Source organism: Pan troglodytes, chromosome 3, assembly GCF_028858775.2.
Source record: "Pan troglodytes isolate AG18354 chromosome 3, NHGRI_mPanTro3-v2.0_pri, whole genome shotgun sequence".
NCBI classification, from domain to species: Eukaryota; Metazoa; Chordata; class Mammalia; order Primates; family Hominidae; genus Pan; species Pan troglodytes.
In genome coordinates, this window is record NC_072401.2 from 159,097,551 (window position 1) to 159,116,459 (window position 18,909).

An 18,909-nucleotide genomic window follows, 5' to 3' on the forward strand; every position below is an offset into this window, starting at 1 on the left:
AAAATGTCATTGGGGTGTATGTTTATTATTCTTTGCATTTCCTCTGAATCAGTTGGTGTTTCATTCAGTAGCTATATACTGAGTGTCTGTGCTAAGAACTTTGCTGGGCTCTGGGGAGCAGGAGCGAACAAAGTAACGGGTAGGCTTTTAAAGAAATGAGAGTTTTTTGAGAGATGCTACACTGCCAGGTCCAGAATGGGAAATCCTTTCTGTCCGTAGATAGGAAAAGAATTTGCCCCAGTGGAAAAGTGAACTTTAAAATAACTCCATTAATGCAAAGTAGATGGTTTAACTCCATTTCATCATAAGAAGAGAACATTGTATTTACCTACATTTTGTGAGAGTAAAGAAATCACAGGTCCATTTTTATGATTCCCCCCAATTTTTACCTGGAAACCTAACATTACATGCACTATCTGTTACAATAATTGTATTTTTAGGGGAATAAATGTCGCTTACGACAAACTTTAAAACTTTAACAATTTATTTCAGTTATGTAAATAAGACATTTGAAATTGTGGGAATTTTTCTGTATATTTTCATGTGCAAAATTTGTTATTGGGCATATATTCCATGCAAAGAAATTCAATGTATGTTTCAGGCAAAAAAATTTACCTCATTTCACTTAGGTTTTCAATTTCAGCTTGCTCTGTGTACTTTTTCAGGTTGGTAATGTCCTCTCTCTTGGTACAAACTTCTCCACTTACAAAATGTATATGGAAATCTTAAAATCATAAAATTTCACAAATATTCTAAATATTATATTTTCATACTAAAAATGATTGTGCTTTTTTCCTATTAGGAGAACGAATTAACTACATTTCATAGGTAATTTTAAACTAACAGCTGTTATTTTGCAAAATGATAACAAAGGATAAAAATATTGTTATGACATGATTTCAGAAATACCCCACTATCAACAGAAATGAAATTTTCTCATAAGAACCCATTTTTTGTCTTTGCTAGACCATTGGTTCTGATTGTATGTTCATTTGACAAATATTTAATGATTATATAATTGTGAAAATTTCTGATTTGGATATTGCAGAGAATACAAAAATTATTATGGTTGATTTATTGTCAATAACATATTTACCTAATAATTTATAATTTTTTCCAGTACATCTCTATATATTATCCAATTTAAACTTAAAAGAATTCTCATGAGATAGACAGGAGAGGAATTAATAGCCCCATTCAATAGATTAGGAAGCATGCTTAAGATCAGAGACTCTTCTACCAGGTACCCAGGAAAACATAGAGCTGGGCTTCTGATTCGGGCAACTGGGGAGTGTGCTGATGGAGTTCATAATTAGGGAGGATCATATTCAGTTGATGGCAAGCAAGGAACCCTTCCTGGAAGAATTGGTAGTTATTAAATGAAATTTATCAGTTGCCTGCTGTGTGCCAAGTACTTGACAGGCATTCATAGGTAAATGGCACTTCATTCTCTCCTTTCAGTTAGCTCACAGTTTATGGGCAAACTAGACAAATATAAAACAGGCTAATACACAGAAAGGCAGATTGCTTTAGAATCACATGCAGGAGCAGCTTGTAATTCAGACCACACAGAGCAGGTAACACCTGAGCAAATGCTATACGTGCTCTTCTCTAAGCAATTGCAAGAAATTGATGGATTTTAAGCAGGAGGGTTATATCTGCCATGAGAGGAAAGAGATTTATTATGAAGGAGGCATTTTGAGAGGTTATTTCAGCCATCTAGTCAATAGATGTTTAAGGACCATATTAAGGCAATGTCATGAGAGCTGGAGAGCACAGATAGAGAGGTCTAATGGGCAATATTTGGTGACAATTCATATGCTGAGAATAAAGGAAGAGAAGTCAAGAGTGATTCTAACATTTTTTGGCCTGAAGAGATGGGCTTGATTTCAACACATAAGCACTTGTCTTGTGGAATTGATGAATTTCAGACTAAAGGAAAATATGAGCAAAATCCTGGTGCATGATTAATAAATAGTTAATATCAACATTAATTAGAACATTAAAATGTAGGAAAGTCATGAGAGACTTATAGGGCTGACACTCTTTTCAGCTTATGTTTACTTTAATACTTCCCTGTCCCACAATGAGGCAGGTAGGTAATATTTTTATCGTTTTTTACAGATGACTAAGCTCAGACAGACTAGTAGAGTAACTTGCCCAACAAATCCAAATAGAAAATGGCAAAGCCAGGATTCAAACCCAGTTTGTTCTCACTTTTAGCCCCTAGAGCTGCTGTTTCTGAGGTCAGAGCCTCCCAAGATTCTTGAAAACAGAATAATAATGTCTCTGTGATATTTAATTGTTTAGATTAAAGTAATATGTGTTTAGATATTGTAAAACAGTGGCATTTTATGTATTTCTTTTTTCTTTTTTATTCTAGAAAGCTCACACATGAGTTCATGAAAGAATTGAATATTTTAATTAAAAATTATACCAACAGGGAAATAAATACAAAATAATCATGAAAACACATTATTGAAAAATTAATATATATTTACAGTATATATTTTTATCAGTAAATAAAGGACGATAGCTAGGGTGATGATGAAAGTTTGGAAAATATTTGCATAAGGAGTTGAATTTGACCTTGTTAATAGGGATGAGACCGCTAAAAGATAGATTTTGAAGAAAAAGAAAAAAAAATTGGAAGACAGATCCTTGACTGATGCCTTTATGTGATGTGCTTTAGGAAGACTAATATGACAAGAGTATAAATTGAAGGAAGGAGAGAGAAGAGGTGGGTCACATGGCAGAACCAAGGAGAAAGAAAAGGAAAGTGAAGGTGCAAGAGATGCTTAAGAAGTACTGTTATGGAAACTTCATATAAGTGGGGACCTTACCTGTTGTGCTTAATACTGTCTTCCCCAAACCTAGAACAGTGCATAGTAGGTTCTTAAAAGTGCTTTGTAAATGTGCAACGAATGAAGTAGAATAAAATTTAAATGGTGATGGACGACATGCATAGGACAAGAAAGGGCAAGAAGGTCATTATTCTGAACTATTGCATATAAATGATGGCAATAGTTATCATGCATGAACAGGAAGGGAAAAATAAACACATAGATATGGTTCATCAGAATAAAATAAAGCATTTTTTCATTATTTTTATGGAATTAGTTGGAAATATATGGTTTTAGAAGTTTCCATATAATGAACTGAGGGACACTGGAAGGTGACAGATTGAAGCTAAGCTTTTTTTTTTTTTTTTTTGAGAGATAACTGTTCTCTAGATTTGATGGTTATATTTTATCAAAAATGACTCAGTGTGGAGCACCAAAACATAGTAGATAAAATTCCATTTTTTTCCTGAATCAGATCACAATACTCATCCTCTTTGTTGTGCATTTTCTAAACCTAACACTATGCTTGTCACATAGAATATTTACAGTGCATTTTTTGGTAAATAAATAGTTTTAGGAGATAACTGGGATAATAGTGAAGGCTTGGGAAACATGTGCATAAAAATGGAATTTGACCTTGTGGAAAGGGGTGAGACCACTAAGAGGTAGAGTGAAAGAAGAGAAGAGAAAACAATTGGAAGACAAATCCTTGGAGAAGGTCTTCTTAATTTAGGATGTAGGAAGAAGATAAGGCAGTGAAAGATTATTAGAGCGAGAGAAAAAGTACCAAGATGGTATAATTTTACTTGGCAGCTATGTGGAAAAGAATTAGAAGAGAGCAAGACTAGTAGCAGTGGAAAGGGAAAGAATTTTAAGAGGTAAATTTTGGTCTAATAAATTCAGAGAAGCTAAGAAAGCTAGATCCAAAGAAGAGATGATTATTTTTAGTTACCAGGAGATCCTTACTAACAGATGATAGGGAAATTTCAGTACTGAAATCAGGAGCAAACTATGCACGGGGTTAATGTCACAAGTTTAGGAGAGAAGGAGAGAGGCTTTCAGTGGTTTCCATATTTTGATGTCAGAATTCCTTGGTGATGCAGCTTTTACCAGTTTTTGTTCAAACTGCAAAGAGGTTGTTGCCATTTCTGCTTATGAAGCAGACTATGCTGATTCATTGAAGTGAATCTCAACTTATAAATCTAAAATATGTAAGACAAAAAAAATCATACTCAGTTCTTCTCCCTTTCTACTCAATAACTATGCGAGGCTATTTAGATTTTGTTCAGCATACAGACTGTATCATGTATGCTACATTAGCAGCACCAATGAGCAGAGTGACCTAAGAGAAAAAGATGTGTGTTGGATGCACCATCAGCATTGTTGTTGGCTTATATCATCTGGGCTTGTAATAAAAAGTGAAATAATCAGCAAATTACTTACACCCAGGGGATGATCATTTCTGCTGTTTGACATAAAGTGCCTTTTAGAAGGACTTGCCCTTTGCTGAGTTTCTCAAAGTTGATATTAAATATTTAATTACAGAACTCAGTGAGAGCATCTTTACTTACTCCTTTGCAATCTGGTTTGAATCTCAAAACATAAATGCAATTCTAATATTAATCAGGACTATCATTGAGAAACTTATAATAGTGTCTCATAGTGTTATTGTGAAGGTCATGAAGCTGGAGGTGAAAATGAGGATTTATGTTTCTTTCTTTGCCTCCAGACGTGACTATATAGGATGTTGGTATTGTATAACTCATTTTAGAAAGTTGTCTTTGGATTGATTTTCAGAGTTTATGACACATTATTTTTGATAGTCTCGGTGGTAGTAAACCTTCCTTCATTACAGGATGGATCAAAGTTAAGGAAATGGCTTTAAATTTTGGAGGCATCATTGGGGAATAAGATAAAGATGAAAATGAATAATTTCCCTTCTAATGAGGTAAAGAGTAATTCCAAAGTACTGCAGCTAATATTCTTGTGAAAGGTGTCAGTAGGTTATACTGCCTATGCTAAATTGGGGCAAGCATCAATATTTAAATACGAACAGTCTTGGATATTTGGGGATAACATGTTAGAAGCATAGTGCTAAGTTTTTCATCTTCAGATGGTTACCACAAACGGGGCAAGCAAAGTACCTTAGTTTAGGTAAGCATTCTGATGGATTTGATTGATTCCTGGCTGTAAATCTCAGTGGCATTCTTATCCTGCTTGGGGACAGAGACAGTGACTGTCCTAAGGTACAGAGAGGGAAATGAACACTGTTGGCCGAATGGCTGTTAACTGTATGCATAGTCAGGGGACATAAGAAAGAAATATCCAGAAAAATAGAGGATATGTGCAAATGGACACTTGAGTAAGTGCAATGAAGAAATAAAGGATAAGAAGAAGGGTTGAGGGAGACCAAAGAGAGTCAGGAGAGAAGAGCTATTGTAAAAATAGGTTCATTGGAGAATTAGCTGAAGTGCATGGGGAAAAATAAATTGTCTTCTGAGTTAGGTGGATAATTCCTTATGAAGTTGTGTGCAGCTTGTGCCTGTTGTTGGGTCAAAGCCAGTGTTTCCAGATGGCCGCAATAACCAGGAGGTCCCTTGACAACTCACTCCAGGGCCTAAAACAAATCGAAAATGAAAGGTATGGCTCCTTATTAAGCTTGTCTGTGTATTCAAACAGTGGCATTCTTTATCAGGCATCCTGCTGATGCTGTGGCTGCTGTTTCCATCACAGAAGCTATTTCACTTAAGATGAGAAGAGGTCTCATTAATAAATCATATTGCATGATATTCCTATAGTACCTAGATGACATGCCCACACTTTGCAGGGAAATGGAATTAAATAGACCCAGAGAGAATTTTATAGCAAGTCTTTCTTTTATGTGTCATTTGGAATCATCAATTGCTGAACAAATTTAAGATTTAAGATATACCTGTCAGTACACATACACTTATGTATGAAATAAGAAATCACTGCAGAGTTTTCCTAGATGAGATGAAAGCTATTTTTCATGTATGTGAAGAAAGGACATAGTTATCAAATACACTAAAGGTTATTTTCAACTCTGTACCCAGACAAGAACAAAAAGTATGGGCATGAATAAAAGACAGTTATTTCATCTTTGCCTTATGTTAAGGTGTGAAATAAATGTAATGAAATGCATTCAGTTGCTTTTTGAGATATTTCAGTCTGCTTTGTAGAAGATTGGTAATAAAGGATATGTAAATTTACATATTACACAGGTTTTTGGCAAATAAGGGCCACTTAAAGAGGCAATCTTGCTTTCCTTTGGATTCATACAGTACAACAGTTACTAAACAGTATTGCCTAATATTTTTTGATTGTCTAGAATTGGCAATTAGAATCTGTACGTATTTTAGCAATGCTCGTATTCATGAAACAAATCTATTTTTTCTACAGACCATCTATGTTTGTGAAGGAAATACAATGATATAAGATAGGGTTTGTTTTATCCTTCAAAAAGGATTATTTTAAAAGGATGGTAGATGTTATGTTCTAGGTTGTTAGATTGTGTTTCTGGATGACTGGTTTCCAGTTTTTGGATTGAAATGACCCCGAGATTGAGAAATATCAGCTATTTATCTATTTAAAGCCACATATTTGGCCAGGCATGGTGGCTCATGCCTGTAATCCTAGCACTTTGGGAGGCCGAGGCTGGTGGATCACGAGGTCAGGAGTTTGGGACAAGCCTGACCAACAAGGTGAAACCCCGTCTCTACTAAAAATATGAAAGTTATCTGGGCATGGTGGCACATGCCTGTAATCCCAGCTACTCGAGAGGCTGAGGCAGGAGAATCGCTTGAACCCGGGAGTCGGAGGTTGCAGTGAGGTGAGATCGCACCACTGCACTGCACTCCAGCCTAAGTGATGAGCAGGACTGTGTCTCAAAAAAAAAAAAAAAAAAGACACATAGTTGACTTTACTAGTAGCTTTAAGCACTGTTCTGTGGATCGTCAGTGCTCTGTAGAGCATTACAGGGGATCAGTCTTGGACAAAGTAACCCTTTTTTCTCGAAAAGATATTACTGGATTTATGTTTCAAAATATTATTCTTATTATATTGTGGAGAATTGAATGGAAGGAATGTAAGTGGAGGAAGGAGGACAGTTGGGTAGGTATTTCACTAGTTGGGTAAGATAAGCCATATTACTTTTTAATTAAGAGCATGGATTCTGAATCCAGACTCTCTATTTTGAATGTAGCATCTATCTCCTATGCAAGTGTCTTTGGTAGTTCACTTAATATTATTCTATGTGTCAATCTTTCTATCAGTAATTTGGAAATAATTATAGTTCCTACCTCAAAAGTTATCATGAGAAAAAAATGAATTAATGTACCCTAGAACATGCCAGGCACAGGGCAAGCACAATGTTAAATATATACTGTCAGTGAACTAGGATGTTTGGAATGGGGAGAAAAATAAGTGGCCCTTATTTGAGTATATCGAGGTATTATAATGAGCACATAACTTAGTTATGGACTGACTTTTGGGGGAAGGAGTGAAAGCAGATAGTGTCATATGCCATTCACTGGAAATAGAAATATTGGAAGAGGATGGGGGATTGTGGGAGTGATGAGGATGTCCAAATACAATACTATATTATTATTTGTTTAAGAATTAATATGTAGTGTAACATATAGGGTAAGTTAGGTCCATGGGGAAGATTAAAATGCAAAGTTTTGGACTTTATTTAATTGCTTCTCGACTGAGTGACACAATATGACAGAAGTAGCTTTGTGGGGACATAAGTCTGTATTTATCGGGGAGTCTGGTATCTATCTTGTCTTAAAGAGGTTTTGGTCAGCATTTGGACTCTATGGAAGCACATTAACTTTTAGATGTAAAAGCATCGTAAATACAGTAAAGATTTTTAAAGGAATTGGATTATGTAGGGAATGAGCTGTCATTAATGTGTATAAATCTTAGGTGACTACAGTTTGTTCTTATAGCTAATGTTTTTTTACTCATACATTTTTCATATTTGTTCCTAAAATATGTTAATACTTACATAGCTTGTTAAACAATGATGTTTGCATTTTCTTGTAACCAGAACTACTTTTTATGCTTTAGAATCTTTTAGATCCCACAAATAGAATGCTAAGTAAATAAGTGTTAATAAATTACAATGGATCATTAAATCTATATTTCTTTCAATATATTAATTTTGTATTTTATGTAAAAGGACATTACGTTTTAAGCAAATTCATGTGATTGTGTGCCAATTTCAATGATTTTTCCTTTCTATTTTTCCTATTCTTCTAGTCTGCTCCCAGTTTTCGAGAGGAGTCTATGCTATTTTTGGATTTTATGACAAGAAGTCTGTAAATACCATCACATCATTTTGCGGAACACTCCACGTCTCCTTCATCACTCCCAGCTTCCCAACAGATGGCACACATCCATTTGTCATTCAGATGAGACCCGACCTCAAAGGAGCACTCCTTAGCTTGATTGAATACTATCAATGGGACAAGTTTGCATACCTCTATGACAGTGACAGAGGTAAGTGACAGTATCTCATCTCTTTGTAATGGGGCGAATTCAATGCCTACGCTTGACACTTCTATGGATGCTATAAAGCTACAAAGGTGTGATAAAGCCCAAGGATCCCTTGGTTTAATTTTGCTGTGATAATGACTAATGCAATTTAAAACCTGGGAAACATATTTAGAGTAAAACAACAACAACAACTACAAAAGCTGTCTGTGTACAACTTAGAGAGATAGACTGTATCAACCCAATGACCAAATATTCAGTTGTAATATAAAAAGCAATTTTTTGCATCAGCAGCTTAAAGTCTATGACAGCTATACTACTAGTCCAAGGTGAATGAAGTGGCTTGAGTAAATTTAAGTGAAACATACAGTAACATACAGTTATTAAATATTGTTATATACAAAAGTTTTATCAGGCAGGTAGCATTATTATTGCCCTTGCCTTTAAACAAGATTCCCGAATCTCAGAGAAGTTAAAGGTTTTTCTCAGGATCAACCCACATATGGTACAGCTTACACACAGGTCTCTGATACCAAACCTATGCTTTTGACACCATTCCACATAATTGTTTAGAATGGGATGATTTTGAATAGCATGCCAGTCTTGATTCATTATGTTAAAATGTAATGGAGGGAGGTACAACCTGTATGTTTCTCATATCCCTTGTTGTGAAGTTTAGTATTAGCAGACTTGCTTGATTTATGTCATAGAATCCCAGGTGTTCTTAACCATTCCCAGGTCCATAATTGGGTGTCAGTGGGTTTGTGTACTCCCTAAATTGTATGAAACATCTTGTGTGTGTGTGTTCATATGGATATGTTTTTAGAGAGAGTATCCATAAATCAAAGTCAAAGGGGTGAGGGACCACTATTGTCCTAGTACCTAAGTACCATACTGTGCTTCCCTCAGCAGCTTGCTTCCTGGAATATTTGTAGGTTCAAATGAAAACCCAGAAGCCTATTTCGACCAAGATAGGGCACCTTGTTAACCCACAAGGGCAGACAAGAAGAGAGCCAGCCGTCAGTCAATTCTCCATTGATCAGTTTGTAGTCATTTACTGCAGCAATCTCGAGTCAGGAGTGCAGGAGCTAGGTGTCTGATTCTCTGCCCTGTCCTCCTAATCCTGGGAATGAGAACACTCAGTGGAAAAGCCAGTCAGCACTATACAAGCTGAAAAAAAATTTGCTATGTCAACAACTATGTCCCTCTGCTTTGAGAAGGGAGTGCTTTGCTATTCCCATAGGGAATTAAAAACTAAAACAGAGAATCATTTACAGTACATACAGATTTCAATGTGCTGGATGTTTCCGAAGCACACTTATTAATGTGATAAAAGGGCTTATAAAACTGAGCTTATTAAATAATTTTTAGTTTTTCCTCTTGTTCTCTGCTAACTTCTTTAGTATTTTGTGTTGTTCAAGCTAGCCTGAAATATGGGTGTATTCTTAATACCTCTTTCATCCTTGCATCCTATTGATATGATTTCCACTGCCTAATTATATTGTATCTGTAGACACTCATCCTTGTCGTTGCCATTACCCCAGGCCAAGCCACCATAATGTCTTCAGTCCCTCATCTCTCCAGTTCCACCCTTGTCTTTTTTTAATCCATTTTCCATGAAGTAGCGGGAATTACTGTTAAAAATTTTTTTTTGGACTGCATTACTCTCTTGTTTAAAATACTTCAATAGCTTCTCATTATGATGAGGATAACATTGAAAAATTTTAGTTGGCTTTAAGGTCTTATAACATCCAATTCCCACTCAACTCTCCATTGCATTCTGCTGTCTTGCTCACTCATTAAAGCTAAATCCATTTGACCTTCTTTCACTTTCTCAGATGCACCAAACTCTTTCACTTCAAATCTCTGCGTGTATCACTAATTCTTACTCCTGCTTGAGAACTGGGTTCATATATCATTTCCTCAGAGATGCCTTTCACACTGTTATCTTTCAAAGCAATCTCTTTTCCTTTATAGTACTTAGGACAATTTATAATGAATGGGTGATGTTCATTCTGTCACTTAAGAATTGCCTATTGAGCCCCTGCTATGTTCCAGGGACTGTCTTAGTGTCATAGGATAAGCATTATGTTTTTCATGTAAGGTGTGGCAATAAGCTCCAGGAAAAGAGTGCCCAGGCAGTGCTCAGTGTACTGGATGTTCAGCTCATGACTGTACCCAGTGCTTCAGATAATGCTAGAAAGAGAGTTAATGTTAAGTAAATGGTGTTAATAAGTAAATGAGTTAAACATCTGTGTACAGTATTTTAAGTTCAAGATGATTTTATAAGCTAAATTTTGCTTGCAAAATTGAAGAGTTGAATGACTAATTCTCTTTTCACTTTGATAAGGTTGACTGAGGATGGCATTTTTAGTTTAAGAATACACTTCGTCTTCATCCTTACCCTCACCATTGCTCCCTCTAGTTAAAACTGAACTTTTGAGAAAAATTCAAAAAGACAACAGCTGATACAAGTTTAAAAAAAGAGAAACTGTAGTGTGTGAGGAGAGATACTCAGAAAGACAGGCTCTGGAATTAGCCTGTGAAGATGGATGGACTTACGTATTTGTGAAAAAAATCTGGAACATTTTAAAATACTTTTTATAAGTAATAATATATTAAAGCCAAAATGACCTTATGGATATATTTTCAAGGTGTTATCAAGTAGCTATTGATGTTTTAATGTGAAAAATATTTCAGTGGCCTTCTATCTGAAGTTATTTCCAGACATAAATATGTAAGACTCTCATAATACTGGCAAAAGACTTGACCGTTGTGTAATATTTTACTTGGCTCATGGAAATGGAATTTTTGCTATTTGTTTTTTTCTTATTAATGACTTAATTTTTATGGCTTTGCCATCATGCTACATTTTAACAAGTTTATTCATACATTTAGTGTGTGAACTGTTTTTCCCCCATTTGGTCTGAAATAATTTTGCTTATGCTTCAAAGTAGGCACCTCCTTGCTTTAGTGTCACATAATTTGAAGAATGCACCTGTGTTCCCTTTGTCCACATTAACCACAGTCTGGAAAATAGATCCCATGGTTTCATCACTCTACTTACATCTCTACATGCCTCAGTTTCAAACAATTTGGTCTGTTCTTGATGTGGCTGTCTCTTCACCTCCTTGATTATGTGATTATTTTTAGGCTCTAATCATCTTCACTTTTTGGAGAGTCTACGTCAGGAATATATATTGTTAAATTATAATGTCTAAATTACTGTTCTTTGGAATAGCATAGGGTCCAAATGTGAAAATGATCTCCCAACATTCTGCCCTAATCATGAACTAGATGAAAATGACTTGAAATTGTTATATGCTGCTTAATTTCACTACCTTTAGCTAGTGAAAGCCATTCCTGCTTCCTGGCTATCTGCCACAATGCTGAGCAATAGGCCAAGAGACTATATACCACTTGTAAACAATTAGAGACATGGATGCATGGATAGAAACATCTTTGTATAGCAGCATCTTTGTATGGAACCCTCTTTGACTAATCTAAGTTTACTGGTGAGAGGAGAGCTGAAACTCTGCATCTGGTGCCAGGTGATCTTTTAGGTTGCTGGTGTCTTCTCCTTACCCAGGCCATGTGGCAACAGCCTGACACTCCTTGATGACCCTTGATGACCCTGAAAGCTGCATATCATCACTCCATAAAGAGAAATTCAACACATTTCTAACAATAGAGCAATGGGGTTATCTATGTTAATGCATTCAAGATTATATAATAGTTTTATTTTTGGATATATATGTTGTAAGTTTGAATCAGGACTTAATCCAAATGTGGTTTTTATTTATTGGTTTAGTGTCAACAAGGTAAGATAATACATTTCTACAAAGAGTAGGTAAAAACAGAATTAGCACTTTATATCTGTATATCTTGGTTTCAATATCGAGCAATATTATTTGTCCTCTGAAGGGAAGGCACTTTGCCTGCAGTTCCAAGAAAACATCATGCATAGAACAAAAATGCTTTCAAATTATAATTTTTTCCCTCATATTCCTGAGAGAGGTGATGAGGGAAATATATGTTAATCTAATTTGGCCTAGGCATGCTGCCATGATTTAGTGATCATAAATATTAATTTATATGCTTGAAAGAATAAGTACAGTTAATTTTAAATGGAGCAAAGAAAATATTTTTAAGCAGTAAGACATGGTTTGAATAAAATGTATCTTTTGGCAGTAATCATTTTTAATTTAACCCTTTAATGTGCAAACTGATAGACTTCCCCTGTGTACCAGGTGACCTTTTAAAGGGTTTGCATACAGACAGGTGGCTGATGGCTTGTCTATAACTCAGAGTGTTATTAATACTGGGTCAAGATGAGACTATCACTGACTGACTAGTAGTAATACTTTGGGAGAATTTTAGGAAGATTGTCATTTTATGAATAGGTTATACAACTACAACCAGTCAGTAACAATAGGCACATGAAGAAGTAATGCAATTTAACATTATTTAATCTAGCCATTTTTTACTTTAGCAAAACATCTAAGAATTCAGTAGAGTTTAGAACTTACTTTTAGACTGTAGCAATATTCTTGAGGGTTTAAAAGAACATACTATATTTTAAATATATTTACCAGGAGGAATAGTTAATCTTCCAGATTTCTTCTGTTTTTAGATGATCAACTATGTATCTCAACAGTTTTGTTTTAAGTAATTCAATAAAAAATAAGTGAGTCTCTGCTATAGAAATTCAAATATCCTAATGTACTATGGATATTAGAGTCGAATAACTATTGCATACTAATAGCTTTAAATGAACCAGTGTTTATGCAGAACTCCCATTGTCTATACAACTTTGTATTCTGAATTACAGCATGAATATATTTATAGATACTTCTGTGCTAGTTTGTGTGGAAGGAATAGAGGCAGATCTCAAGTCGTACTTTCTCCTGTAATTGAATACGGTACAAAGAGATCAAGAGCACAAATCTGTGTTATGTTTGAAGAGTTTAATTTCACCTTCATATACATTTTCAGTGATTTTCAAATTTAAAAATGGTATATTGATTATAAAGCAATCAGACAATACAAAACTTTTAGTTGTGAGGAATGAGGTGAGAAGATCAAATTGAGAGAGAGTTTGAGAGTCAGTTACTATTACTGAAAAAAAAACACTTAGGGAAATGGGTTATTAAGCATTGAACGGTGGTCTCTTCAAATTACACGTCAGATAATGCAATCACTTGTGAATTACTTCTGCCTGTTGTTAGGAGATAATTTAATATTATTCAGTGTCTTCTGATTAAACTGAATTTATTAAGTCTGATATAGCACTACTTGAGCAGTTTAGTTTCTTAATAAATATGTAAGTTTTGTTAGGTTCCACAGGTTACAAAATATTAATCTTGAGAGTTTTAATAACAGTGAATCCTGAATCCACAGCCACTGTAAATTACTTTTGACACATAGAACAAATGAGTTTGAAAGTCAGAGAAATTTCTTGTTTTTTTTTTTTTTTTTTTTTTTTTTGAAATGGAGTCCCGCTCTGTCACCCAGGCTATAGTGCAGTGGCGTGACCTCGGCTCACTGCAATCACCACCTCCCAGCTTCAAGGAATTCTCCTGCCTCAGTCTTCCAAGTAGCTGGGATTACAGGCGCCTGCCACCAGGCCTGGCTAATTTTTATATTTTTAGTAGAGATGGGGTTTCACCATGTTGGCCAGGCTGATCTCGAACTCCCGATCTCAAGTGATCTGCCCACCGCACCTGGCGCAAGTTAGGCATTTCTTTAAATGCATTCTTTTTGATTTTATACATCATCTCTATATTCTTTTGCAAGGTGAACTGCCGGAAATTTTAGATTTAGGATTACCACTTGGTGAAATCCATTTACAAAGTGTCATTTATATTTAAGCTTTCTTGTAATATATGTCAAAAGTTGAGACATAATATTAAGAGCATTACCACTTGAAATTGTATTATGTAGTATGCTTTATAATTAAATAAACAAAATGAAATAAGCTATTTCAGAGAATAAGGATGCTTACTGGTAATTTCTATATAGTAATATATGACTAGCACGGAGACCCCCATCCATGGATATAATGTCTTTAAGAAGGCGACAAGGGGGAGTTGAACCATGACTGTGATGTGGGAAAGTAGAACCCAGCAAATGGAAAGTGGCTTAGAATTTAGATTTCTTTTTCTCTTACTTGCAGAGAAAAGTGGGTAGACTTAATGGCTGTTTTCAAGTACATTGATAGCTGTTGAATTGATCATAATGACCAGCTGTGCGTGTTCTGTCTCTACAGATGAAAAGGGAAGGATTTAACTGACCTATAGTGTATGGAAATCATAGGCGATCTGTGATGTGTTTTAAAGATCTGTCACTGAAAGTTTCAAAAAATGACATATGGTCTTTTTACATTATCCCTTGAGAAATTTAGGTTTATTTATATCTTTTGCCAGAAGACTGGACAGAGGAAACTAATTTCATTTTGCCAGAAAAAAAGTTAACTTTTTTCAGCATGTGGTTCAATCTTCCATTCTGAAATAAAAATAAATTATTTTTAATGTTTATGTTAAAATATTTTAAATAACAAATTAGAATGCTATAAAGATTCCCAAACACTCTTAACCTGGCTTTATTAAAGACTAGTATATGAGCAATTTTGCTTGATCTATATCTCTTTTTTCCCTGCAATTATTTAGAAACAAATACCAGACATCCTGCCATCTCATCTGTAAATATTTCAGTGTTTCTTTGGAAAAAAATGATTTTTGTATTTTAAATATAATGGTAATAGTATTATTATACCTAGACAATTAACAATTCATAAATATTATTCTTTTTTCCACTGTTTGAAGCAAAATAAAAATGAGATCCATATATCACAATTAGTTAATATAATTTTTAAGACTCTTAGAATGTAATGCAGTTTCCCACAGTCTAGATTTTGATGATTGCAACACTATGGTGCTTAAAATATTTTCTTCTATATATGCCCTATAACTTGGTAGTTAGATTTAGAAGTGTGATGAAATTCAAGTTTACATTATTGGCATGAATGTAGCCAACACTAAGTAGGTATATACCTATTCAACACCAAAATAGGTGGGTTGAATATTATCATTTGGAGACATATCTCTGTTATCTCTCTTTTTGGGTAGTTACCAGTAGTTGATGTTTGTTGTCTTGATTCATTAATTCCGTAGGTGTTACAAGATGATGATAATTTCAAATATATATCCATCCATCATCTATTAGCTAGAGTATTTCCAAAAATAAATATTTTTAGTTCATTATTACCCTGAAAGTGGTTCATATAGGAAACGCAGGAAAATGCTTGTTTTATTTCATTATTTACCAGTCTTCAAATTAATTAATTGGTTCCCTAGCATCTACCAAAGTCAAGCACGTTTTTAAAACATAATTTCATAGATTTAAAACAGTTTATGTATTTAAGTATTTTGCATTTATTATTCTAATTAATATTCAAATGTTCCCATCTTTATTTAAAGAGCTCCTCTTCAAATTAGCTCCTGTGTGCTTTGAGGTAATGCTGATGGTTTTAGAGAGTTCCTTCCCTTCTGGTGTCATAAGATGTTTTAGACTCATCTTGTACACTTTTTGGCCAATATTGAATCCATAAAATTTTTAATGGTGGTTTTCCTTTTTTGAAATAGTTTTCAACAAAATTGATAATTGACTCTTTTTCATAGCAAAAAGATTTAAATAAAATTTGGTATCTGAATTTAGGTTTTGAAGAGATATGTTCACATCAGGTGAATCCTACATCTTATTAATCAAAAGGGACTAATATTGTTAGAGAAAGATGCAGGCTTTTCTAGAATAAGGAAGATGATTTGCTGAGTTCTGGATTCATTCTGGAGTCTCGATTTTGCGTTGTTTATTAAGTTATCAGTATAAATGATGAATTTGGTTTTGCTGTGAATAGTAGAAATAATATGAAAGACAAGTTTATGTAGCATGTCTCCAAGTGCTAAACTGAGGATATAACTTTTAAGGAAATAAATCCTCTAGTTGTTGTAACTCTTAGTCCTAAATATGAGGTAATATATGGACAATTAAAAAAACAATAAAAATTTTCCAAGTGATATGATGCTATAAGCAAAGTTACTAACTAAGAGGAAAACAGACATATTTGGAAAGAGAAGTAAATCTATGCTAGAGAAATAACTGCCCTCATCTGGTTAATAGATGACCACTTCAATTTCTCTGGGATCATTCCCAATAATAAAAAAATAACATAACAGAAGACTGTGGAAGGAAAAAAAATGAACCCAAACTGCTGACTTGAAAACAATAGGAGAAAATATAGCAGCCTCATAAAGAATATTGCCTCTTATCCTCACATAGACTTACATAGATCCCTCATTCAAAATGTACTCGTCTTCTTCAGGATACTAATATCAAATGACAGACTATCATGTATGACTAAACAATTTTTTTCCATTCTGTAAGAGTAAGAAATGTTTGTGATGCCATTTGATTTCACTTAAACCAAAGATATTAACATTACACTTTAGTAATACTCTAAAGAAGACAGCTGAGGGTGTTGAAAGAAAAGGATATTATTTTCTACTCAAACAATGACTCCTTTGGTCAGAATAGTAATATTTAGGTAATGAGTTTTTGATGTGAAGTGACATAAGTAGAAAGTGATAAAGATCATAGCTATAGCTTTTTTGGAAGGAGTCAACATTCCTTTAGTTGCACAAATATATCTTCCTTAAAAATATATTCACTGGCAATTTCATAACACAATCCTGAGTTATTCACGTATCTTTATCAGTCATCATTTTTCTTTGCCTTCCTAGGCTTATCAACACTGCAAGCTGTGCTGGATTCTGCTGCTGAAAAGAAATGGCAAGTGACTGCTATCAATGTGGGAAACATTAACAATGACAAGAAAGATGAGATGTACCGATCACTTTTTCAAGATCTGGAGTTAAAAAAGGAACGGCGTGTAATTCTGGACTGTGAAAGGGATAAAGTAAACGACATTGTAGACCAGGTTTGCTACTTTCTGTTTTCTAATGATGCCAGATATAGAATATGCATGCAATGTCAGCATTTGCAATGTGTATTTGTGTAAGGTGCTTGAACAGCAGTTTTTGCTTTATGTTTTATGTCGGATGCAGCAAAGATCATCAATTAAATTATCTCTGGCTTCAGTTAGCAATAGCAAATGGTCATCAGTAATGCTGACACATCATGTTAATCATTAAATAAATTCAATAAATAATTCCTGACTTTTATGTTGTATATGATAAATGTTACCCTGAACTTTGATATTTTCATTTGAAAATTTTAAATTTAAGTCTGATGAACTTTTTAGAGTTAAAGAAATAGACATGTATTAACTTAAGACAAGTTGAGTTCTAAGGGAAAAGTGAGTAATTCATGAAATTTTTGGAGTTACATAGACCATCTATGCCTCCAGAAAGAGTATGTAGTTATCTTTGCAAGATATATTTTTTTTCTTCTGTTAAGGGACTTGTGCCACTATAAAAAACATTGATTTGTGAAATTAAAATATGTAGGAAGGACACATTTGGGCTGTGTTTACTATTTGAGAAGTAAACTAGATGCATCCCCTTGGACTGTTTGAAAGAATCACTGACACCAGTGATAAGGATATTTTTATCTGTGCTTAGATACTACCTTGCTTCCGTTTAAGGTCTTTCAGGGTAGGGGAGCCATGCAGTGTTATCTTAATAATACAGGTAAAATCCACCATGATTTACAAATAGGGTAAGTGACTAGGGATGATAGTGGCACCGCATTAGCATTATGATTGATTGAATAAGGTCTCCTTTACTGATATCTTCATCTCTTCCTAGCTGAAAATGTGTGTGTGTGTGTGTGTGTGTGTGAGTATGAGTGTATATGTGTGTGTATACATATGCATATATGTACATATATATGTGCACATATATATATTTATACAGTTGACCCTACCAATATCCTACCATTGACCAGAAGCCTTACAGATAACACACAGTCAATTAACACATACTTTGTATGTTATATGTATTATATACCATATTGTTATAATAAAGTAAGCTAGGGAAAAGAAAATGTTATTTAGAAAATCATAAGGAAAACATATTTACTATTCACTAAGTGGAAGTGGATCATCATAAAAGCCTTCATCATCATCATCTTCACATTGAGTAGGCTGTAAAGGAGAAGGAAGAAGAAGGGTTGGTCTTGCTGCCTCAGAGGTGGCAGAGGTGGAAGAAAATCCATGTATAAGTGGATTCACACAGTTCAAACCCATGTTGTTCAAGGGGCAATAGTATACACTGTGGCTGCTAGTGCCTTAGAATACTGTGGAAGTGCAAGGAAAATACACACTTGTGTATGCATTTCTTGGCTCTTCTAGCTTTGAGGAAAAAGTTTGATTCATTAATTTGTTCAACACAAAACATTCTGTAACATAAATGTTGATTAAATCCTAACTGATATATAATAATACAGGCCCTAAGACATACAAAATAGATCTTTTATGGAATATTGAATAACTGAATAGAATTAACTTGTTATGCAAAAGAACTAAATGTTG

General features: G+C 34.4%; 1 protein-coding gene across 6 annotated transcripts in view; it reads left to right on the forward strand.

The window, feature by feature from the left end:
• GRIA2 (glutamate ionotropic receptor AMPA type subunit 2) overlaps positions 1-18,909 on the forward strand; it is a 144,261-nt gene that overhangs the window by 74,274 nt on the left and 51,078 nt on the right. For all 6 annotated transcript variants that reach the window (NM_001184995.4, NM_001184994.4, XM_016950989.4 and 3 more), the window contains 2 exon segments: positions 8,127-8,366; positions 17,159-17,355. In NM_001184995.4, coding sequence (NP_001171924.2) covers positions 8,127-8,366; positions 17,159-17,355 — 437 coding nt within the window.